Source organism: Kogia breviceps, chromosome 8, assembly GCF_026419965.1.
Source record: "Kogia breviceps isolate mKogBre1 chromosome 8, mKogBre1 haplotype 1, whole genome shotgun sequence".
NCBI classification, from domain to species: Eukaryota; Metazoa; Chordata; class Mammalia; order Artiodactyla; family Physeteridae; genus Kogia; species Kogia breviceps.
Window position 1 is genome coordinate 11,927,548 of NC_081317.1, and position 25,912 is coordinate 11,953,459.

The following is a 25,912-nucleotide window of genomic DNA, read 5'->3' on the forward strand; positions in this document are numbered from 1 at the left end:
GCTATTTCCCCTGCACATTCACATTTTGGGCCTGCAATTCCCTCTCCCATCTCTGCCTGGTGAGATGCTTTTGTCTTTCAAGGTCTTACCACACCCTTACCTCCTGTAAGACTTCCCTAACCTTCAAATACACAGGTCATGTCTCACTTTATTTCTCCAAGACAGGCAATGCTCCCGATGAAGGCACAGGCCTCCCAGGGGACAAAGCCTGTGTCTTCTCTCACCCCATGGGCCTGGAGCACATTAGCTGCTCAGTCAGTATCTGAATGGATAAACGGGGAGGCGCTGCCCAATGCTCACGTACACCTATTTGTCAGCCCAGAGGGTGGTCTTCTCTGACTGCCCGTGGGAGGGAGGCAAGAGCACATCATGATAAAACTGGTTGTTACAAAGCAATGCTGTTTGTACCAAAATATTTAATGAATATGCCGTTAAAATAAAACCAACAAAAGAAATAGTAATACAATTTTACTGGTTTATATTTCAATTCATAAAGTTGACACACTGAAACTACCCTAGCACAATGTCCACGCACCTAGTTTTAGATGGGCTTACAGCTGTTTTGGTAACTGAACAAGAAAGACACAGAAAGCCGTGGAGGGGATGGTTTGGGGGGTCAGGGGTTGCCGCTTGTTACCTCCCTGATCACAGATGACCTCAGCAAGCGTTAATACAGCCAACAGGAAAAGAGATACAAAACAACCCAGGTGTCTTTATGTACAAATCAGTGCCTCTTGTAACCAGCGACCTCCACACTGCACGCAGAGAAGACGACAAAGTCATCTGCGAGACAGCCTGTCAGCATATCACTATATAAATTAGAAGTCTAAAGTTATTTTGTTTAAAAAAAGGTGCTAAAACCTCTATTCCATAGCTTTGAAGCGAGAACTTGCAGCCCATCTGAACAGCGAGGTTTGCACCCAGCCTCACTCTAGGGAGGGCCCAGGCAGGCAGGGACACAGGCCAGCAGGACAGGGGCCTCTTGGCATGTGTGTCCTGCACATCCTCACATTTACACACACACATACACACACACACACACACACATACACACCTCAGAGTCTTTCTCACTTGTACAAGCTGTTGTGCAAAAACACTAGAACCTTGAAGTGAGGGAGCTCTTCACAGCTCTCACGACAGCAGGGTGGAGAGCAGAGCCCGACAAACCTTGAGTGAAATTAAGTGCCCAAAATAACCACATAATTAAGTTGTGCAGATCAGTCCTAGTCTGGGATTTAAACACTGTCAATTGGGTGCATTGGGAAGAGATATTTATATATACACACACACACGACACATTAAGCAAAATAAGATTTGTCCACGTTATGATTAATCCAAGTCTCGACAGTCGGTCAAGTCACCCACCCCAGCACTGTGGAGTCATTTGGCAGCTAACACTAAAAACAACAGGAACTATGAGAGTTGCATAGAATTGATCAGAAACATGTGAAAAATGCCAAACCAAAAACCTGTGCATCGTAGAGTTAGTTTAACGAAACTAGGTGGCTTCACCTACAACCATGAAACCCTCCTATTTAAAACAAAGTGCTTCTCCATGTCTACCTGGAGGACCCTCTGCTGGCACTGGAGCAGATAATTATTTGAGCTACCAATCCCCTGCCCCACCTCCCCCAATATATAATAATATGTGTATTTTTAAAAAAAAGATTAAAGGTTTAGAAAAAAACCAAAGGCCTGAAAGATCCCCAGACTCTGATAATGTCACTCAGCCGCTGGGCTGCGTGAGGAGCTGATCTAACCAGGAAGAGGCCCGGAGGTCACACGGAGGAGTGACTTTCTGGAATGTCCAGAGCTGCAGGCCAGCCAGCAGGCCTGTTAGTATCAGGAGTGAGGAGAGCCTTACCGCACAGCCTGCCTGCTTCATGAGCTCTGGTCCAACAACCTACCCACATGCTTCTATGGATCTGACTTAGGTACATTCTGGTCCTGGGACATGTCACAGAATCACACATCTGGCCAAAGAAGGCAACAAAAGGTGTCATGTTTTCTGAAGGTGTCTGGAGGCAGCAGCTGCTCTCAGCAAGTCTCTTTCCCTTGAACCCCGGTTGCCGTCTTTATGGAGCTCAGTGTTCGGTTAAACCACGTCTTCTTGGCCGCCTGTACCTCGTTGAGGGCAAGGCCTAAATGGTGCTCCAAGTCCTGGAAGAGGAACAACGTACGTGAGGATGCTGGTCTCCAGTGCTAATGACACTGCCTCCCCAGAGCCAAGCCAAGACAAGAATTCAGTCTATTTCCTCTTGAGAGGCCTCTGGAAATTCCCCCAGTTCTCAAACTGGAATAGAAAGATCTGGAGTGCCTAAAGCTCTGGGAGATTTCCTAGTTAAGACCTCATTTCTTGCCTCGTCTGTTTATTAAAACGGCCTCCTACCTGAGCATCTCCTTCTCCGTCCACCCACTGCATACCAGGAGACAGACCGAATGTTCTACCTAAGAATGCATCATTAATTTCCGGCTAGAGCCTTTCAAGCCTAGACCCCCTAGCAAGACATCCGAGATGCTTCACAATCTGGGCTGAGACTCTTCCAGCTCAGCACCCACTTCCACCCCTACTTCCTGAAGGCCCTTCCAGGCAGGCCCTCTCCTCCCTCTGTGCTGCTGGACACGCCATGCCCTCCACCAGGAAGGCTCACTGTTCTGTCTTTTCTCCAGCGGCAACCTCTGCTCACTCTCAGACTACAGCCCAGATACTGTCCTTGGTGAGGCCTCTCCTCGCCGCCTTGGATGGCCGCAGAGGCCACGTGCTAGTTGTGCAGCCCCAACATCAAGAACCGGGCTTGGGAGAAGCAGACGCCCAGGTACTGTGTGTGATACGGAGACCAGGGCTTAAGCTTTGGTCCTGAACTTGGTTCCTTCTGCGAACTGTGCCTGGTGCCTACCTGGTGCTCAGCATCGGGGCTGATGGAACTAGCCATGCAGTATAAAGATGAACAATACAAGCCCCAGTTTCTCCATAAGGAAAGGAGGCCCAGATAAATTAGGTAATACATCCAAAGTCAAAAAGCTGGGTAAGTGACAGGAGCGGGGGGGGCATAAAAGCCTGTATTTGTGAAGCCCTCAGATATCATGCTGAGCCCTTCCTGTGCATTATCTTTTTTAGTCCTCAAAGCAAACTATCAGAGTGACCCCTCATCACCTCCACTGGCAGATGAGGAACCTGAAGTTAAAGGAGGTTACTAACTAACCCAAGGTCAGAGTTTGGTGGTGCAGCTGTGATTTCAAATCATGCATTCTCTGCTCCACCAGAAAGATTCCAAGTTTGATGAATAATTCTCATTATGAGAAAGTCCACTCATTGGGACAGGCTAAATGCTAATTAAACATCCACTAGTAAATAACAAGTAATGTGCTTCTTCCCATGAGGATTATGGTAGAAGTTTAAAAGGGGAAAAAAAAACCCCAAACCATAAAGATCATTTCTGGGGTTTCTAGCCCACAGCAGCGAAATCCTGCCCCCATGCAGGTCTGGGTCTGCACCAGGGGCAGAGGGCTGGCCGGGGGCGCAGAGGCTGCAGCTGTTACCTGGATCTTACACTCAGCTTCCACCAGCTGCAGCTTGGTTTGTGCCAGTTCCAGTTCCATCTCTCTCAGCTGGTTCTTGAGGGTTTCCTTCTCCTCATCTGCGTCCTCGTCCACAACGTCCTCAGCTGAGCTGACGCCCTTTACGCGCCCTTCTTTGTTGAAAAATTCCCGGCAGCGCTCACAGTCGTCCACGTTTTGCTGAAATTGAATGTCAGATGTGAAGAGACAAAGAAGACATGATGATGTGAGCATCTCCTTTCTGGGGAGCCAAGAGATGGCTTCTCTGCTGAGCACCACAGCTTCTGAAAAACTGTGTTCTCCCTGTAAACTGGCAGATGACCTACTGGAAAAGTCACCTGGTGTTATACACCAAAAGCAACACAAATATTCTTATGTCTTGATCCAGTCATCTCACTTCTAGGAAACTTGGCTAAAAAAATGAAAAAGCAGTGACTAGACACAGATTTACATACAAGGAATTTCACTGCAGAATTAGAGACACAAAAAAGGGGTGGGGAGATAAACTATCCAGCTACTGGGGAAAATTAAATAGGACGTGCTATATTTTTACAAGGAAGTACACAGCCTCAGAAAAATTTTTGAGGAATTTTTTGTAACATGGTAAAAATGTTTAAGTGCTGGGTAAACTAGGACACAAAAATGTCTTTAAAGTCTAGTTACAAGGATATACCACATTTCATGAAAATAAGATGGCAATGACTGTAAGAAACCTCATTTCGTTTTCCTCTAAGAAAATATTCTGCCAATTAAACCACAAAAAGCCATTAGTTACAAAATATGTCCCAATTTCAGATGTAAAAAAATGCCTTAGAGTGAATGAAATTTTGTATGTTAGAACAAAGACTGAAAGCATACATGCCAAAGTGTTAATGATGATGTTGTCTGTGGGTAATAAGATTATAAGGGTTTTTTTTCCTCCTTTACTCTTATTTTCCAAATTTTCTGCAATGAACATTATTATTAGTTTTAGCATCAGAAAATAAATTTTGTTTAAAAAATAGGTACTGCTGGTTAAACACTACTTATGATGGAGGCCAGGTATCATCTTGCTCCAGGTAAAATGCTGGTTTGTGCAGACATGGCCATGGACTCCCCCACGTTTCTGTCCACTGAGTTGTTAAACATGTTAGTAAAGTATCTTTCAGTAAATTACTCATCTCAGTAAAATTTGACAAGTATTTTAATAATAAAAAAGAAAGCAAGCACCAAGTTACAGAAACCCTCAAATTGGCAAGAAAACATTAAAAACTCAGGTTCTCAATTGTATCTGGGCCCATTACAGCAAGAGGAATTGAGCTCAGAAGGGGAGTGTCCCCCTGCTACAGAACAATGTGGGGAGTGACCTGACCTCCGCACCCCACCCTCAAGCACAGCCTGTCACCTGCAGGACTCTCCCACCTCTGCAGGGTGCTGCAGTAATCACAGACAACACCTGAAATCCTGGGGCTCTTGTGTTTTGTTTTGTCTTTTTACAAGTGAAGTTAGCGTGGAGAAGGATGTTATACAAATTTGTAAGGAAGAGGAACACTTGTCTTTTGAGATCTAATGCCAGAGCTCTTCTGGTCTTATCTGTATCCCCTGCCTGGAGGAGAGAGGCAGAATATCAGTTGTCAGTTGTTGAACCAGGTCCTGACAGCCACCTTGTCAGGTACTCATCAGCTTCCCTCAGTTTTGGAATCAAAGCAGAATACCTGGGGACTTCCCTGGTGGTGCAGTGGTTAAGAATCCGCCTGCCAACGCAGGGGACATGGGTTCGAACCCTGGTCCGGGAAGATCCCACATGCCGTGGAGCGACTAAGCCCGTGCGCCACAACTACTGAGGCTGCACGCCACAACTGCTGAAGCCCGCGCGCCTGGAGCCTGTGCTTGGCAGCAAGAGACGCCACTGCAACGAGAAGCCCACGCACCATGACGAAGAGTAGCCACCACCCGCCGCAACTAGAGAAAGCCCGCGCACAGCAACGAAGACCCAACGCAGCCCAAAATAAAATAAATAAATAAATAAATAAATAAAATTTTTTAAAAAGATAGTATTGTTATTAATAGTGGTAGGTTATTTTAAAAAACAATAATAAAAAAAGCAGAATACCCCCTCCCCAAATCTTTTGTGCTGAATATAGCCATAAAATGAACTACGTGGTATAAAATCTCTTTGATACAGCAAGACTTACCCGAATTTTTTCAATTTCCACTTTATTAGCAGTCTGTTGCTTCTCTAATCTTTCACTCAACTGAGAACAAATCTAAAGAAACAAACATAATATAAAATGACAATCTCTTCAGCAATGTCATAATTAGCACAACTTGGGCTCAGGACGAGTTCTACAGTGGAAGCTGGACTATGATGAGTGGAATTAGGACGGTACTGAGCAGGAGGGGGTGTGAGATGACAGGTGAGCAGAGGTGCCTCTGGCTCTCCCACCCCCGCATCCACCGGCCTAGGACCTGCAGGGACCTAGCAGCGCCATGCTCTATGGCCAATGTTTACAGACACTGCCAGACTCAAGAGCCAACACGAGATCCCAGTACACAAAGAAACAAGACCAATTCAATTATGTTCTCAAAATGCAACCCGCTGGGGAGAGAGGTGGTTCTACATCATGAGTCTGAAGTGCTCCCAAGAACTGGGGGGGCTTTCATGTATTAAGTGCCTGCTTATGTGAGGGAACTCTGCCAGGTGCTCCACAAAGATAATCTCATGGACTCCTCACAACAATTCTCCAGGTGAGCGATGATTTCCCTTATCTTACAGCTGAAAAGCAGTGCGGTAACTTGTCCAGTGAAGCGAAGGGACTCGTCAGTGCAAGTCGCTGAGCAGGGCGCGTGTGGGTGTGGAGAAGACACCTCGGGCAGGCTAGCGGGGCTTCCAGAGAATGTGGCCCAATTCCAGCGGGCACGGACCCACCTGCTTGTAGTCACCGATGATAGAACTGTTTTTCTTAATCTCAGATTCTGCCTTGTCGAGTTCCCGACGGCACATTTCTTTTAGCTGCGTACATTAAGGAAAGCAAAAGCGAATGTCAAGGGAAATACAAGTGAAGCTCTGGCACCCCGTGCTTAGTGCTGGGCTTTCCCCAGAGTGCTTGACCTACTGGAGGCAACTCCCCTCCTGTCTTCCTCCCTCTCGCCAGTACTAACACTACTCTCGGTGCTAGGTGAGAACAGTCAAAACTTCTGAACTTTCAGCTTGGGGCTTTTGCTGAAGTTCCTCCCTGTCAGTGCAGCCCGACCTGGGATCCTGAGCTGAGGAAGAGCTAACAGGAGGACTGCCGCTCCTTCAGTGCCTCATGGATTATGTGGGAGGCGGCCCGCCATCTCTCGCCTCAGGCAGCCTGACTGAGGCGAGACGGTGGATGGTGAAGGAGAGCCAGGCTGCTCTGGGGCGCGCAGCACCCAAAGCTCTTCCTACGGCTGTGAGTCTGCGCCCAGGGGCTGTGCTCAGGACAAGCCTTCCAGAGTTTGCTCTGGGGGGGAGATGTCAGTGGACAGGTAGGGGAAGAGCCAGACATTATGTGATGTCTGCCTTCCTTTTGCAGAAATGCTAACCCTCTTGTCACACTCAGATGCTGACACACAGGAGTTTCTCCTGCCCCAGTGAAGGATGGGATTTGCCCCACTGTGTCCTCTTACATTTTAATTATTAAGAACCATTATGCTTTTCACAGTAAATACAAAAGGCCTTGGAGAGAAACTGAAGCCAGCTGTCTCCGGGTTCTCCAGTGCCAACAGGAAGCCACCAGTGCACTCCCAGCTCTCAAGCATTTGCAAGACACAGAGGAATGTGGGAGGGGCAAAGCTCCCCTTACCTGAGCAGACTCTTCTTCCAGCCGTCTTTTCTCTTCCTCTGCATCAATCAATTTCTGTTTGGTCATAAGCAGCTCCTTATTCAGTGCATCTGCCTTTTCCTCAGCCTGAAACATTTAAGAGGTGCTGTTATAGAACAAGAAGTGAGAACTGAAAGGGATTTGAATTACCCAGAACATCCAATTTTAAGATGACGAGGAAACTGTGATCCAGAGAGGGGATGTGCTATGCCCAAGGTCACGCTGAGACCACACTCATGCACAAGTGTCCGGCCCCTTCTCCCGCCCAGAGGCAACGCGCAGCAGTAGCTAGGAGCTCGCCTTTGTCAGACAGCCTGGTCTTGACTCCCATCGTCCCTGACTGTGTGCCACTTGGACAAGTCATTGAGAACCTCTCTGAGCTTCACGATCTTCATCTGAGAGATAGATAAGGCATGGAATGGACTCAGCACAGTGCCTAGCATATAGTAAACACTCAATAAAAGGTAGGTGTCATTATCATTAATAATAATAATAAATTCTGGTTTTCTTCTTCCAAACTCTCAGTATTTGCTCTGCTTCATCAAATAAGTTCTGCATTTTGCTCTCACCGTCACCTGACAAAGGAAGGCACCCCTTTCCTAGCACTCTCCTTTTATTATCTGAAATGGCCATCTTCCACCCCAGTTTTTTCTAAAGCATGCAAAGGTCTGGTGGGCAGATCTTTGGGTCCAAGTGAAAATGATACACCTGTACCTGACAAATACAGTCCCTGACATTAGACAGTCCAAGGATAACTGAAGAATGAGACTGTAGCATGTTAGAAGGCAGTCAAGGAAAGGAGGTGGAAGCTCCTAGTTACAGAACGCTAGATATAGAGGGTCTTTGCCAGCTCCTTATAGCCAACCTCCTTTGACAATGGATGGTGGTTTCCCTGAAATTAAAGAGCATTTCTGATGTCACCTAGCTAAAGTAGTATAGCTGAGCCCCTCTGCTTTCTACTACACCACATCTTCTGATGTACTTTCTTTGGGAGGTATAGGTTCCAGGGGGCCGGGGTCTTAAATGGAGAACTGAGAATGGCATGATATGCAACTCAAAAGGCCATTAGTTACTGGCAAACTGCATATGCGTGCAATTAAATGGGGTCCTGGAATTAAGGCCTGTCCTTTCTGCTGAGTGGCTTATAATCACCTCTAGTTCAAAGCCCAGTAGCACTCAAAATGGAAATAAGAATCAAACAAAAGAGGAAGTAAGAAGAATAAAGTCCCGTCAAAGATTCTGTTTTGGGGCTTCCCTGGTGGCGCAGTAGTTGAGAGTCCGTCTGCCGATGCAGGGGACACGGGTTCGTGCCCCGGTCCGGGAAGATCCCACATGCCGCGGAGCGGCTGGGCCCGTGAGCCATGGCCGCTGAGCCTGCGCGTCCGGAGCCTGTGCTCCGCAACGGGAGAGGCCACCATAAAAAAAAAAAAAAAAAGATTCTGTTTTACTTTAATCAACAGAACATCCTGTTACCTCTCCCTTCTCTTCCCTGGACCCAGTTAACATCTTCTGAACAGTACTTTGGAACCTGTAGCATATACTTATATTCTCTCAGTTATTCACCATCACTCCCATGGTAGATAAGACTGATTCTAAGAAGTACGGGACAGCCAGGTCATGAACTCAAGAGTCTTCCTTGCCCATCCTGACTCCCCAGTTTAGAAAAAATTTAGATGGGTAAGTGATTTCCCCAAGCTTGCACAATGCATGTAGCAGAGCTGGAATCTGAAACCAGGTCTTTCAACATTAAGCCCAGCATTTGTGCCATCACTCCAAGAGCTGACTCTCAAGGCTGTGTCAATAGGAAGGTGCACAGAGGCCACTGGACTGACCAACCAGGGTCCTCTTATGGTACCACACTTGCTACACAGTCATTCTACTTACGTAAGCACGTAAGGAGAGAACATCTGGCGATAAACACAAATCCAAACTTCCGCTTCTGGTCATGAAGGACTAACCAGGACCAGATTTACCCTCCCACTGTAAACAAAACACTGGACGAAATACATAAAACTACTGTTTGCTGACACTAAAAACAAATGCAGAATTGTGGTTCCTGGGAGAAAGGAAACAAGCAAGGTCCTACTACCATTCTGGCTTTCTGCCTAGAGGCACTTCTGGACCAAGGAGCAGAGTGAGGGGTTCCAAACAGAGCATATGCCTCAAACGGTTCAGGAGGCAGAGGTAGGGGGTCAGAGTTGCTGAGGTGGTTGGAACCTGTGGGGTAGAGCTCTGGAGATCTGAGTGCTCCAGAACTGCAAATAAGGCAGTAAAGGAGATAAAATGAAATCATGAAAATACCCAATTAAACCAAAGAAGGCAGAAAAGGGGAAAAAAGAAAGAAAAAGCAAATACAACAAATGGAGAACAAACAGCAAGGTGGTAGAGTTAAATATACCATATAAATAATTACATTAAATGTAACTGGTCTAAACATTCCAATTAAAAGAAGGAGATTAACAGACTAAATTTCAAAAAGCAAGATCCAACTATATGCTGGCTACAAAATCCCATTTTAAATATAAAGACATATATGTCAAAAGTAAAAGTATGGAAAAGGATATACCATGAAATACCATGAAAGTAGGAATGGACATCAGACGAAGTAGATCTCAGAACAAAGAGCATTAACCAGGGACAAAGAGGGACATTTCATAACAATAAAAGAGTCACTCCATTAAGAAGGCAGTAAATCTGAAATGCATTCATAAATTCAAATTATAAGAAACAAAAACTGACATAACTGAAAGGAGAAATAGATAAGTGCAGAGAGTTACAGATTTCCTCACTGTTCTCTCAGTAAGCGATAGAATAAAGAGATAGGCAGTAAACCCATGGAAGTCCATCAACTTGACAAAAGTGACATGATAGAACACCCCACCGACAACAACAGGACACACATACTCTCCAAGAGCATGTGGCACATTCACCCATCAGACAATATGGAAGGCCCTAAAATAAGCATAAGTATGTTTTAAAAGCACTAAAATCTGAAAAAATATGTACCCTGATGACAACTGAATTAAATCAGAAATCAACAAGAGAAAAATTTGGGGGACAAATCCCTAATAGTTAAAAATTAAACAACACACTACTAATTAACTCAGAGATCAAAGAAGCAATCACAAGAAGTGAATGAAAATAAAAACACGACACATCAGAATGTGTGAGATGTAGCTAAAAGAGTGCTTCAGGGAGATTTATAACTTTAAATGCTTATTTTAGAAAAGATGAAAGGTCCAAATCAATGACTAAGCTTCTTCAAGTAGCTAGAAAAAGAGCAAATTAAACGAAAACAAAAGCAGAAGGAGATAATAAAAAGCAGAAATCAATGAAAGAAAAAGAAAAAAAATCAACAAAACCAAAAGCTTGGTTTTAAAGAGATCAACACAATTGATAAACTTCTAGTTAGTAGATTGATTAAGGAAAAAAGGGAAAAGACACAAATTACCCATATCAGTAATGAAAGAGAGAAGACTTCAACAGATCCATCCTATAAACATTAAAAGAATAAGGGGGGCTTCCCTGGTGGCACAGTGGTTAAGAATCCACCTGCCAATGCAGGGGACACGGGTTCGAGCCCTGGTCCGGGAAGATCCCACATGCCGCGGAGCAACTAAGCCCGTGCACCACAACTACTGAGCCTGTGCTCTAGAGCCCGCGAGCCACAACTACTGAAGCCCGTGTGCCACAACCACGGAAGTCCGCGTGCCTAGAGCCTGTGCTCCGCAACAAGAGAAGTCACCACAATGAAAAGTCTGCGCCCCGCAACTAAGAGTAGCCCCTGCTCACTGCAACTAGAGAAAGCCCGCGTGCAGCAGCGAAGACCCAATGCAGACAAAAATTAAATAAATAAATAAATAAATAAATTTTAAAAAAAAAGAATAAGGGAATATCAATGACTTTGTGCCCATATATTTGACAACTAAGATGAAATGGATAAATCACTTGAAAGGCACAAAGTATAAAAATGTACACATGAAGAAATTAGAAAATTTGAATAGCTCCATATCTGAAATCATAATAAAATAATTTCCTCCTGGATTTCCCTGGTGGCGCAGTGGTTAAGAATCTGCCTGCCAATGCATAGGACACGGCTTCGATCCCTGGTCTGGGAAGATCCCACATGCTGCGTAGCAAATAAGCCTGTGCGCCACAACTACAGAAACCCGTGCCTAGAGCCTGTGCTCCGCAACAAGAGAAGCCACTGCAATGAGAAGCCTATGCACCGCAATGAAGAGTAGCCCCCGCTTGCCGCAACTAGAGAAAACCTGCACGCAGCAACGAAGACCCAACGCAGCAAGAAAAAAAATTTTTTTATTTTTCTTGCTAATAAAACTCCAGGCCCATGTGGTTTCACTAGGGAATTAAATTAAAGATTTAATCAAGGAACAATCCCACAAAAAGTCCTTAAAAAATAGGAGGGAACAATTCCCAGTTCATTTTAGAAGGCTAGCATTCCCCTGATATCAAAACCAGACAAAAACATTAAAGAAACTCCAGACAAATATTCCTTAGCAACACAAAAATCTTTAATACAAATAAAAATCTTAAAAAAGAAATCCCACATTTTCTAGGAATGCAATGTTTGTGTACACTGAAAAATCAGTTTGTCTACACTTCACTGTACTAACAGAATTAGGAAAAATAGCAAATAATCACCTCAACAGATGCAGGAAGAGCATTTGACCAAATTCAACACCCATTCATGACAACTCTCAGCAAACAGGAAGAAAGGAAAACTTACTCAACCTGATCTATGGAAAACCTACAGCTAACGTCTGGAACAAGGTGATGAGGTCCACTCTCACCATCCAATATCGTTCAGAAAGGTCCCAGTCAGTGCAGGAAGGCAAGGGAAAAAAGACAGAATGACCTGAAAAGAAGTAAAACTGTCTTTATTCAGAGATGATAGGACTGTGTATGTGGAAAATCCTAAAAAATAAACAAAAAAGCTACAAGAATAGTAAGTGATTTAACAAGGTCACAGGATACAAGGTCATGTAATCAATTGTATTTCTAGAGACTAGCAATAAATAATTGGAAAATGCAATTAAGAAAAAATTACCCTTGGGACTTCCCTGGTGGCACAGTGGTTAAGAATCTACCTGCCAATTCAAGGGACCCGGGTTCGATCCCTGGTCTGGGAAGATCCCACATGCCACGGAGCAACTAAGCCTGTGCGCCACAACTACTGGGCCCGCGTGCCACAACTACTGAAGCACATGCACCTAGAGCCCGTGATCTGCAACAACGATAAGCCTGCGCACCGCAGTGAAGAGTACCCCCTGCTCGCCGCAACTGGAAGAAAGCCCACACGCAGCAACAAAGACCCAACGACACAGCCAAAAATAAATTGATTAAATAAATTTATTTTTAAAAAAGAAAGAAAAAATTACCCTTAATAACAGATTAAAACATGTGCAGATCTGGTAAACTGGAAACTAAGAAAACAATGCTGAAATTGAAAAAGACCTAAATAAATGAAAATTGTAACATACTCATGGATTGGAAGGTTCAATCACTGCTCAGATGTTAATACTCCCCAAGCTAATTTATAGATTCAATACAACTCCACTCAAAATCCCAGAAGGCTTTTATTTCTACAAGTTGACAAACTGATTCTAGTATTTATATAAAAATGCAAATTACTTACAATAGCCAAATTATTTTTTTAAAAAGAACAACAAAATTGGAGGACTCCCATGACCTGAGTAATTACGACAGTGTGGTACTGGCAGTTAACGATAAGATGTATATATCAATGGAGCAGACAGAGAATCGAGGAGACCCATACATACAGGTCAATGAATTTTTGATAAAGAGACCAAAGTAATTCAGTGGGGAAAGTTTAGCAACCTGCTCAAGTTCAGAGAACTAGAATGCAGTGGAGCCAGAATTCAAATCCCAGCAGTTGAGCTCCTGAGTCTGTTTCCATCACTCTCACATTAAACTGTCTCAATGTAGAGAGCAATCATGCCAGAGGGGACTCAGGTGGGGTCCTATCAGCCCTGTGCCAGGTACCTTCCATAGGTTCCCTCTCAGCCTTTAGCACCAATGCCTTAATGTGAGGTCCAGGCATTACTCCCATTTCATAGAGGAGAAAGCTTGGATGGAGTCACCTAGGGACTCAGTAGCTGACCGAGGATCTCTCCATAGCTGCTTTGTGACAAGTAACAGAAATGACAGGTGAGGAATAACAAAAGTGATAATAAAATCAGTTGGAAATACAAAGAGGGTTCTGGAAATCCTATAAGCCACATATGAGAGCTTTTCTCTGGGATACAGAAAGGGAAGAGTGAAAGGGTATGATGAAGTTCTTTCAGAAATCTAAGTCCCTGAAGCCAAAACATGCTGAGAGGACCCCACAGCCCTCACTTCAGAACCTAACTGATTTTCCGTGATGATTCAAAAGATACGAGAGAAGACTAACTTGGAAAGGGACTCAACGTTTAGTGTGAAAAGGTCTGTTTCCTCAGCACTGTTGATGGCTGGACGATGGGACCCCTGTTTGCTATTCCTGAGCCCTAGTGGCAACAGGGTTCCTGCTCCTCTGAGCCAAGTTAGGAGTGGCAGGCCAGCTGGACTGCAGTCTAAAGGCTCTGCCACTAACAGTGTGACTGTGTAAGACATTTAACCTCTTTTGGCCTCATCAGTGAAATGGGGATCGTGACTGTATCCTTTACACAAGGGTTGTTTGGAGGATTTGTCAGTAAGTACAAAGCACGTGGAGCAGTGTCTAGAACTCACTCTGTAAGTGCTTAAGAAATGTTATGTTAGGTGTCAGTATATTTTTGATGTAGTTATGACATCAAACCATAGCTTCTTGTTCCATATTTATTTTGGAGACAGTGTGGCATTACAGAAAAAGCCTGGGTGTTTCAATTAGATCCACCTGGGTTACATTCCAGGGTGCCTTCCTCTCTCTTGAGTCTCAAGTTTCTTTATTGTTAAAAAATCCTTATACATAAATGGGTCTCATGTTACAAGGCTGAGGTAAGGATAAGAGATATTAGAGTTAAACAAAGCGCTTCTCACTGCGCCTGTCACATACAGCATCGTAGAGTAAATGGGAATTCATCTTATTTTTACTATTTCTCACTTCTGATATCAGGAATGTAACTGAGCTCTTTGACAACTCTGCCAGGCAAAGACAACTTAAAAAAAGGCTTATCCTCTTTAGAGGCAGGCTTCAAGAACCTAAGAAGTGTATTTTCCACCCTAAACTAGTAGAGCACCAATGTTACTTCTGGTCCCATCAGACTGGCAAATGCAACAGCTCAAACTGAAAATCTGCCTGGAATTTTATCTTAAGTTGCCTCAATATAATTTCATTGTAGAATACAAAGCTCTAGTACAGGACCCATTTTCTTTTCTTTTTCACTTCCTTTCTGCATGACCTACAGCTGCTAGAAGAGCCATCACAGGTGCACACTGTGATTTCTGCTTCAGCAATTACCCTGCTCAGTGTACACCCACCTCCCTCCGCTCACTTGGCAGAAATGCCTGAACAGTGAGGGAATGACTCTCATAGTGTTTCTACAAAGAAGATCAGAGGGTTTGCTGGGAACCTGCACCACAGGGAGGAAACTCCAACCTAAGGAGACTGTGGTAAACCAAAAAGCAGCAGAATCTCCAGGTTCTGGTTACTGAGGGCTAATGGCCTTGCAACACCCTCCCTGGAAAGACTGGAAAAAGGAGTCTTCCTAGTTACCTGCGGCTATTTATAGCTGACAATCAGACAAACAGAGGGAAACACTGCCTGTGCCTAATTCCTGTGCTCTTCATACACACCAAATCATGTACTTCTTACTATACTCTCGGACACAGCTATTACTCCACCTCCCCACACTTCACTCTGCCTGAAAGTAGAGTAGCTGATGGTAGAATCCAGATCTGTTCAAAATTTTACTCCATTATTCTATTTCTAAAGAGAAGTAACAAGAACCAGTAGATACTGCCATCTCTCTTTCTCTTCATCTGCCATGTGACTCACTTGGAGAACCTAATGAAAGCAAAGACTGTCAGAGAAATACAGTAGTACACAATATTTTCATACATGTTTGGTGGCTGTCAAGGACCTTGTGAAGTTCACATATCCTAAGTTCACATAATATATTCAATATATTATGTTAAGTCCCCTGTAAACCCTCAATAGCGTAAGCCTATCTCTAGAGCCTCAGGAAAATCAACAAGCAGAAAAGTAATCCTAGGAGCCTGAAGGGAAACATAAGTCAGGTGCTGCCAAATTGTGCCCAAGCGCCAAAGCCAGCCTGCCACCTATTCTCATAAATAACGTTTTACTGGAACACAGCCAAGTGCATTCATTTCTTTACCGTGTAGGCACCGATGGCAGAGTTACACAGTTGCAACAGAGACCATGTGGCCCACAAAGCCTAAAATATTTTCTATCTGTCCCTTTACAGAAAACATTCGCCAACCTCTGACCTAAACCATGAATGAGAGAGTGCACTATGGGAAGAGCCTGTAGTATAGAAAATGGACAAACACCCTGCCAGGAATGCCATCATCTCGAACTTTTTAAGATTAGGAGAAGCAAAGAAAAACAGAATATCTGCCAACAGAAATTCCTGATGAAATTGCAAGCTGTGGAGGGACTGAGCTTTACTACAACTGGCAATGCTTATCCAACAGGCACATGATGTGCAGGATGACAAGATCTGTTCTTGTCTTAGGGGTAAGTTAAGGAAATTATAGTGATTAAATGCCACTGCCAATTGTAATAACATAAGAATAGCCAGAAACTCCTTTCAACCGATGTCTGGAAAGGCGTTCAGGGTTTGCGTGTCTAATGAGAGAAGAATGTGGTAAGGAGGGCTTAATGAGATCATTGATGATCCCTGAAGGAGAGGAGGGAATAGTACTGACAAGAGCAAGTTGGATCATAAGATCCATAAGATCTTACTAGATCTAACTAGAACAACAAACACTAAAATTCCAGGATTTCACCTGATTAAGGGAGAAGTGTTTCAACATAATCATCCCTTCAGACGAGTTAGACTTACGTTATCCAGGTCCTTTCGCAGTGCAATCTTACTGGTCACCAGCTCATGGGCTAAGTCATCATTTTCCTGTTCCAACCTCATGTTAGCTTCTTGTAGACGCCTATTCTCCCGCTGATGCGTAAAAAGAAACCAGTTACAGACATAAAAATCAGATGGAAATGACAACTTCTCAGGTTAACCCTCAAAACTAATTGCTGAGTCCTTCGGGAATCACGGGAGATGTGGCTGGTCCTAACGCGCTGCCAGTCAACAACTGCTTACTTTCTATCCCCACAGAGAAATAACTTAAATTCAAGTGACTGTCAAGCAGCTACTTCTTATTAACTGTGACAAAAGCCCACCAAACTGTAACAAACTAGGCTGCCAGTCTGAAGCAAAACAAATCTTGCTTTCTCATTTGCAAACTCAAACTGAAACTGGAACCTAGAAATAGTGAAACTAAATTTTAAAAAGAACTCACTAAAGCTAGTTATAGGCACAATTATGTAAAATGAAAGGCTGAAAGCACTTCACATCACCTAGGCCGTAAACAAACCTCAAATCGCTCGATGGGGTCTTCTTGTTGGGCCTGCTGTTCCCTCATGGTGTGATATTCTTTTTCATATTTTTTCAACTTCTTCTGACTAATCTGTAGGATAAAGCACAGCACAAATTAAAAAGTATCAGAAACGGGTGGGTGCTTCAGGGCTTGCCCTGAAGACCAAGACCTCTGCTGACTTGGGCATCCCAAGTTACTATGAAAGTGGTGTTTCCTGCACATGAGCCCAGGACCTAAAATTCTTACTCAATGACTACCATCATGTCCATGGGTCTGCTGGGGATAACTGGTGGCTGAAGTTTTTACCAGTAGGCAGAATGAACGCCCAACAGAGAACCCCTCCTACCTGAGTTCTAGGTCTGACTGCCCGTCGTCCTCCTCCTCCTTCTCATGGGCCATTTCTGTAGCACATACCAGCACTGCTGCAGATGCTTTCATTCTGTGACCTCATGACACCTCTACAAGGTACGGCATTAGTATCCTCATTTTAGAGGCAAGTGAACTGAGATATAAGGAAGTTACGTGACTTGACCAAAGTCACTCAGTTAGCGACCGGCAGGTTCAGGATCTGAGCCCAGGCCGCGAGGCGTCATCCAAAGTTCACACTGTAGCTACCTCACTGTCCTACCGTCTACCACTTTCCTTTCAACTAGCACCTTCTGTGCTGCCTGTAAACAGGCACAATTCTCTCTGCCCTTAAACACACAGTTCTGCTGAGCATTCTATTTAGCTGCTCTTCCATCCCATTAAACTACTGTCCTCTTTCTCTCAAGCTTTTTCTTACCAACCACTACAAACTACTACACTGCTGACTCACAAATCTGACTTTTAGCCCCCAGATCCTAGGAATCACAGAGCTAGTCTAGTCCAACTTCCTTAGTGTACAGAAGAAAACACTGAGCCGTAGAAAGGGGATGGGACAGGCCCAAGTTTCTGGCGGGCTGATGTCAGCATCTCCAATCCCTGCTCCGTTCTTGCCTGTCTGTCTTACTCGAGCTGCCTGGTGTTCCTCTCCAGCTGATTCTGCAGACACCTGGCCCCGTTGGGCCGTTTACAGGCCTGCCTCAATCAGAGTTTACTCCTGGAGTTTGGCCGCTGCCCAAGGGGAGGCAGCTAGGAGCCACACAGCACTATGCCCTGGCTGCAGTCTATAGAAAGATGCCCACTAAACACCTGGGGTGAGGCCACAAGCTGGAAACTGACATCCCTAAACCTAGATCTTCTGTGGTTTAAGGCCAATGCTGGGGTGAGTGTTTATCGTGAGTGTAAGTGATTCACAAAGAAAGCACCTAAACAGAACAACTGTGTGATCAGTAAATTTATAAACAATCCTAACAGATCAATAGCAGAGGAACAGAAACTAAATGAGGCTTGTGGGCAGCACACATTTCCTCCCAGTACTCTCTGCTGTCAGCCTGTGTAAATGACAAGGGAGGGCAGGGATACAAGGCTCCCCTCATGCTTTATAAAAAAGAGAACTGACACCAAATCCTACAAAACATTCTCACAAATCTTCAGGATTCTTCAACTTTTCATTCTCATGCTGGGGTAAGGAAGAATTAACATTTTTCCCATAAACATACATTTTAAAAGGCTAATTACAAAATAATTTTTTCTACCTGTCATTATCCTTTATTATAAATGTCTCATTCTCAGAGCAAGAGGGTTGATTCTCCCTCACACTGTAACAGCAGTTAGTGTGTAATAAGTGCCCCAGACATGCCAGGCCCTTCACACATGTCATCTCATTTGGTTCTTCCAGTTCTGTGATAGGATATGGGTATTTATGTGTTTCCTATGCTTCCTTCCACATTTTCTACATTGAGCATGAATTACATTTATAATTAAGCTAACAAAATGAACGCTGTTTAAAAATAATTCTCATACTCTGGGCTTCTCTGAGACAAAGCTCTGCTCACTTCTCTACACAGAGCTTGCTGGTCCAGAGTTCTGACTTCTTTCCCAGCTGAGACTTGTCTTTCCAATTCTCAGCCTCACTTCTCTGTCTCTCTCTTCTTCCCTCTTTCCCTTGAATGCCTTACCCCACCCCCTCCAACCCCATTACAAACAAAAAATAAACAAATATAACACTGCTTATAATGGGTTCATAGCTGATCCTGACTTCCAGAGCATGTGCCTGCAAACCAGAGTCAACTAGTTCAGGTTGCCTCTGAGGCAGAGACCCTGTGAAAAAGACTGATGCCTGAATGAGGAACGAGAGGTATCAGCAGCAAAAGCAGCAATTCAAGTGTCCTTATGAGGCTGCACCCAGGAACGACCAGCACCTCTCAGCCCGCCTGTCCCATTATCAGTGCCTTCTCCAGGTCAGAACTGTGTCTCACTCACTGTTGTCCCCTGAGCATGCACAGAGAGTGCCCAGAAATGTTTGCTAAATTAATGAGAAGGGAACCCACACTGCCACCCCACCCCCACCCCTTTGCATCAACCTGTCTTCTAAATGGAAATGGCAACCAAAGTGAACGTACACTGCAAGCCTGGTCCCTCTGCCTGTGCAACCCTGTGCCTGGATCACTCCTCTTCAGCTTTCAGATCAGAGCTCCACATCACTTTTTTGGGGCTGCACTGGGTCTTTGTTGCTTGCTCCTGGCGGGCTCTCTCTAGTTGCGGTGAGCGGCAGCTGCTCTTCGCTGTGGTGCGCAGGCTTCTCATTGCGGTGGCTTCTCTTATGGCGGAGCACGGGCTCTAGGTGTGCGGGCTTCAGTAGTTGTGGCACATGGGCTTCAGTACTTGTGGCTCATGGGCTCTAGAGCACAGGCTCAGTAGTTGTGGCGCACGGGCTTAGTTGCTCCATGGCATGTGGGATCTTCCCAGACCAGGAATCAAACCTGTGTCTCCTGCATTGGCAGGCGGATTCTTAACCACTGCGCCACCAGGGAAGTCCCTCCACATCACTTCTTTAGTGAACCCTTCCCTGACACCCTCCTTCCCCCTATCAGGCTTGGTCTTTCATTATATATTCTCATAGCGTCAAGCCAAATCCTCCATGGCACCTGTCCAAGTTCACAATTATTTATTTATGTGCTTACTTGATTATCTGTCTTCCCACTAGGAAACAGGCCACATCTGTTTTGCTTACCACCACACCTCTAGCGCCCAGCTCAATGCTTGGAACATAATCAGAACAGTCAGCTGTTGAACAAATCAAAGTCAAAGGCCTTCCTTTTAACCCAATAAAGATGCAAGCAGAGACATTTATTTATCCAATAGTTGAGCCCCACTATGTGCAGTGCTCTTTGCTAAGCATTAATGATATGAAGATGTACACAGGTCAGGATATGCAAACTCCACAAGGGCAGGAACTCTTTATGCACTGTGAAATACCTAATGCCTGGCACACAGTAAGCATGAAAATACTTAATGAAGAGACATAGTCCCCACAGTTCATTCTGTCTGTCTCTTACTTCTACCACTAAAATTTTAACTGAATTCAAGAAGAAGAGAAGCTATGGAATCAGCTCCAGATCTCTGAATCACACCCGCTGTTGGCTGACTCCTATTAGAAGGCTGTGGAAATCACGGCTTCACACACAGAGGTATTTTTGCCTTCAAAGACGATTAAATTTGAAATCTGTTCTGTTTAAATATACTTTCAAGGAGGAAAAAATTCTAATAATTTCCTGGGTTAAGGATGAGTTTGTAATTTAGGGGTAAACCCAATTTTATACCTCACTGCAATCAGTACCAGGTTCTTAACACTGTTAGAGACAGTACCACTTTGAATGTCCCCTGAGAGCCATGGTTCCCACAAAAAAAGCACAGAAGCTAACCCCCACCCCACCCCCAGCAATAAAACATTCTACACACCATTTCAGAGCACTCATGGGCTCCCTGAGGTCCATCCATAGTCCCAGGTTAAGAAACCTTGAATTAGAGAGAAGGTGGAGACTTGGAACGTGCGTTTGATATTTTGGTAGAAGTAAAAATTAGTCTAAAACACCTTTCCTTTGGTCACTCGTCATTAACCTGTCACAGGAATTGGATAAGGTTCTCTCTTAAAACATGTGCTACTTGCCCTGGGAAAGCTGGCCCCTGAACAGGCCCTGGAACAGGCAGGGATGTCGTGGCCCACACTGATGGAGAAAGAATGAGAGTGGCTGCTGACCTTGGTGGGAGTGAGGTAGTACCGTCGGCCAGTAACAGCTTGGACAGACCAAGGCTTGAGTCCAGGCTCTGCGGACAACTTACTGTATGACTGAGGGCAAGCTGCCTTATCTCAGCCTCAGGGTCCTCATCTGTGAAAATCCCAACAGTCCTTATGAAGACTACTGTTATGAGGATCACATGATATAAAACACATAAAGAGCTAAGAAGAGTACCTGGCTGGCACACAGTGAAGTCTTTTTAACAAAGGGTGGCTGTAACATTATTATTATCTGCTTTCCTTCTCTGAACATGTGCTGCAAACAATGAGCCATTTAAACAAAGTCCATTTAACACAGAAGAGTAGGAAACAGGCTGCTTACAGGAAATATTAAGAGCTGATTCTGAAGTTTGGTTTAAAGTTCCTGCAAGGGGCTTCCCTGGTGGAGCAGTGGTTAAGAATCTGCTTGTCAATGCAGGGGACACGGGTTCAATCCCTGGTCCGGGAAGATCCCACATGCTGCGGAGCAACTAAGCCCGTGTGCCACAACTACTGAGCCTGTGCTCTAGAGCCCACGAGCCACAACTACTGAGCCTGCGAGCCACAACTACTGAAGCCTGTGCGCTTAGATCCTGTGCTCTGCAACAAGAGAAGCCACCGCAGTGAGAAACCCACACACCGCAACAAAGAGTAGCCCCCTCTCGCCACAACTAGAGAAAGCCCGCGTGCAGCAATGAAGACCCAATGCAGCCAAAAATAAATAAATAAATAAATAAAATTTTAAGATAAATAAATAAATAAATAAAGTCCCTGCAAAAGTCAGAATCCCTGCTGGGCTGGACTCACAGAAAGTCCAGTGCAGGTGGGAGGTTGAATGTTAGTAGCTCGGCGTGGCAGGGTTGGAGTTATGTTGTGCAGGTGACTGTGTGGGTAGGAAGAGGTCTGGTACATTAAGGAGATCCTGACCCCAAAGTTCTCGTTGCTAAATAAAGAAATCTGACACAAGTCCATGGTTCTTTTTCAGTTAGTGATTACAAGAACCTGAGATTTACATAAAAGTTTCAAGATAACAAGCTACCTCTACATCCACTATTTTCTTTAATCATCAAAACGACTTTCTGAGATGGGTACAGCAGAGATTATCACCCTCGTTGTACTGGGGAACTGAGACCTACAGGTAAAGTGACTTGTCTGAAGTAAAGGACCCAGACTGTTCAGTGGCAATGCCAGCACAAGAATGCAAGTCTGGGGTGATTCTTGTTGTTCACTCATCTCTGTAGCGTGCCCAGTACTGAGCACAGTATATTCTTGGCATAGAAGGCAATCTACAAATGCTTGTTGACTTAACTGACTTAAGGAAAGCAGATACCTGGGCAGAGGAGATCAAAACAAGGTGGGCCAAAAGAGCAATGGTGTGTGAAGGATGATGATAATATCATCAGAAGAGCAGCCGCTACTTTAAAGGCATCGTCTTATTTCTCTCTCTACAACCCTGCTGTGCTAACCTACCTTCGGTCACAAAGCAGAGGCAGAGCCAGCATGAGAGCCAAGGTCTGTGGGACTCCAAGGCCTGCACTTATAGCCACTTGAAACAAATCAACATTCTATTTGATTTCTCAGCCTTTTTATTTAATTTATTCAAACAGTTCAGGCTCACACTCCCTCAAAGATTACTAAATAGAATTAGGCATCCTTGTTCTACCATCAGAGTATTTTTCTGAAATGCAAGAAGCAAATTATTAGCAGAGGACTCAAATGCAGATAAGGACCAAGGGAGAGGAACTTACTAAAATAAAACAAGAAGGTAGTGACCACTGCTACCCTTGCAACAACCAGCAAACTTTAGGGTTCAATGCAGAGAAAGAGAGTACCCACTCAGAAGCTTCCTCATGAAATCCAATTCTAAAAGGTAGGAACAAGTAAAGACATCTTGTAAAACTAGCTGGGTCTAGTTATAAGGAAAATGGAACTCAGCTACAGTGTACAAAAGATAAGTTTCAACACTGACACAGAGACTGAGTTACCCATCGTTATATGACACATATCACCAAAAGTGGACCAACAGAAGTAGCTCTTGTCCCATTCATTCATCCCTCAGGTACAGTAAAGCACAATGATGATAAGCATTGACTTTAGAGTCTGAAATTCCTGGGATCTAATCTCAACTCCATCCCTTACTAACTTTGTGCCCTTTGGGACTTTTCTTCAATTCTCTAACCTTCAGTACACACATCCACAAAAATGACCTCATATGGTCACTCTAAGGATTAATTCACTATGTGTAGACACTATACAAGCTTCTGTGAACATACCAAGAAAAAAGACTGATGAAGTCACTACAAACACAGAAGTTAAAACCCAAACCCACACTAACTACACAAATGATTTGAGCAGAGAATGAAGTTCAAACTAGTGCTGCTTTAAAGCTCATGAATAAAAACATGCCCTGAGGGCAAATATCCCCAAATGCCAAAGTGTTTTCTGTTTCTCCAAATAGCAAATGGTTAGGATTACATTAATTGACAGACATTACTATTTGGTTTTTGTAATAATATCTTTTCTTACAGGTAGTTTGAAGCCTAGCACATTCACTTTATGTTTGACATAACAAATTCCAATGAAGCCATGGTTCAGAAACTCCATTTCACATCAGGCAGGATTCTACAGCCAAAGGGTCAAGTCTTCAGATTTGATCTAAGAAACCCACTGAGCCATCTCTTTTAGCATAGTTCCTGCTTCTTCTAAACCAGCCTCACGTATCAGACTTGTTCTCAAAATTCCTGTATAGACACACAAAAAAACAGTTGCTCTCACATATTTCTTGAGTCAAAAACTTAAAAGACCTAATTATTTTTTTCCCATTTCCCCCCACTAAAGATGACACATGGCACAGTTATGGGTATGAAAGGGCTGTGGAGCTCCTAGGACCATTCCCGATCTCCTGAACAATCTATTTAAAGTGAAATTCCTTTTAGATCTTATATCACAAATGGAAACAACTTTTCCATCTCAGGTCACTGACCCATGGAGGGAGAGAAATTCAACAGACGGCTAAATGAGTTTTGATGTATGTTGTTAAATTTTAGATTAAGAGCAGGGGTCTAAAAGTCTGTAAGAAAAAAAATAATTCAGTCCCATAATAAATTAAGGAGAAGAAAGGGAGAAGTAAAAGGGCAGAAAAGAGAGAGAGGAAAAAAAAAGGAGAGGCAAGTAAAGACAGATACTGGGAGATACTGATGGAGAAAAGGAAGACGCAGGCACCGAGAGGACAGTGGACCTTTCTGGGCAACAGACCCACCTTGTGGCCATTGCAGATACTGCCGCACCAAACTTGGTTCCCGCCGCCTTCTGAAATAAGAGGCCATGCAACGGGGTGGAAAGCCTTGGGAGCACGCAGTCAGAAGGCCTGAGTTCCAACAGGGCTTTTGTCACTGCCCAGTCAGTATCAGCCGGGTAAGTCACTTGGCTTCTATAAGCCTCAGTTTCCACACTTGATTTGCCCTTTGCACCTCACAGGGTACTGTGAGGAACAAACGAGATTCTTATAAGATCTGTACAAATACTGGAAATTACAACACCGTAACTGCTAAAACACAACAAAAGACAACAACAAGAATAGGTATCTGTTTCCTGGACTGGCATGTGAGGTAAACCATTCCCTATTCCCCCTTAATTAGGAAGTACAACTGAGAAAACTGAGTCACAACTTTTTTTTTTAATTAAAAAGTAATGGAATGGGATTGAATGAGTTACAAGGCCAATGTTCCTTTCTAAATTCTACACCAAGAAATTCAAAAGCTAGTTTCCAAAGCATTCACGTAGCAGGAACCCCCTTTTCCATGGCTAGAGGGTCTCCAAACCAGAAGACCCTCTGCGCCCTCCCTCTGTGCTGGCTGAGGCCCTACTCCATCACGTAGTCTACGTAACGCAGGCCTCACAACTGAGCTTGCCAATGATTTCTCTTATTTGTGAGCTGACAAATTATCACTGTGACTGAAGTCCTTTGCCAATAATTGGCTCAGCTATTACCTATATCTCCTTTAATATTTTTTGGTATTAAGTATAGCTGTCAGAGTGAAACTAACCATCACTAACTAAACTGTACATGCCATATCCCACCTTTTAGCACAAAAAGCTCACTCTCTCATGTCCTGGTGAATCTGTAGGCTTTCCATGATGAGTCAATTTCAAGAAAAATTACTATTTTTCTCACCTGAAACCATGTGCAAGTAAGGGAAATCATCCAAAGTGTACCCTAGCCATGCAGGGCTCTCCAAGACCAAAAAGGAATTACGTATCTAAGCAAATAATAACGTGTGCTGTGCGGCTTTGTCTACCTTAATTCTTCGGAAGGACAGGCAAGGGAAAAGACATTAGACACCTCCCATCTGGACTTTGGAAAGAAAGAATCCATTTATTATTCAAGTGTTTCAAGCTAATGAAAACCCCAAAGGTAAACCTTCAGCTAGAAGCTATTTTTAAGCCCAAATCCATGTTAACTCTTCTTTGCAGAACACTTGGAAGAAGCTCAACAGAATATTCATTTATTCACTCATTCAACCAATATTTACATGTCAGATCCTGTTCTTGTGCTGGGAATTCAGCAATAAACAAAAGAGATAAAGTCCCCTCTGTCACAGGCTTAATTCCAGCATGGGGACAGGGGGCACGCAGATAATAATCAAACATATAAAATAATGTTAAGTAGCAATAAGTGACATGAAGAAAATATGACAGGATAAGAAGAGAGGGTGTAAAGAGTTGGGGGGGAGCTGCTACATTAGACACTGTAATTAGAGAAGTCCTCTCTGATGATATGATCACTGAGTCTAAGACTGAATGAGGTGAGGGTAAAGCCATG

At 44.0% G+C, this 25,912-nt stretch overlaps 1 protein-coding gene across 11 annotated transcripts in view; it reads right to left on the reverse strand.

The window, feature by feature from the left end:
- Positions 1 to 452: 452 nt before the first annotated feature.
- RABGAP1 (RAB GTPase activating protein 1) overlaps positions 453 to 25,912 on the reverse strand; it is a 148,788-nt gene continuing 123,328 nt past the window's right edge. For 8 of the 11 annotated variants that reach the window (XM_067040772.1, XM_067040774.1, XM_067040775.1 and 5 more), the window contains 7 exons: positions 16,947 to 17,039; positions 16,412 to 16,522; positions 7,368 to 7,472; positions 6,467 to 6,550; positions 5,733 to 5,804; positions 3,541 to 3,738; positions 453 to 2,160 (listed from right to left, as the gene is read on the reverse strand). In XM_067040772.1, coding sequence (XP_066896873.1) covers positions 2,038 to 2,160; positions 3,541 to 3,738; positions 5,733 to 5,804; positions 6,467 to 6,550; positions 7,368 to 7,472; positions 16,412 to 16,522; positions 16,947 to 17,039 — 786 coding nt within the window. In that variant the 3' untranslated portion in view covers positions 453 to 2,037. Of the gene's footprint in view, positions 2,161 to 3,540; positions 3,739 to 5,732; positions 5,805 to 6,466; positions 6,551 to 7,367; positions 7,473 to 16,411; positions 16,523 to 16,946; positions 17,040 to 19,435; positions 19,773 to 23,419; positions 23,832 to 25,912 lie in introns of those variants that run through there. The other 3 variants (XM_059073039.2, XM_067040779.1, XM_067040777.1) reach the window with 3 other exon arrangements.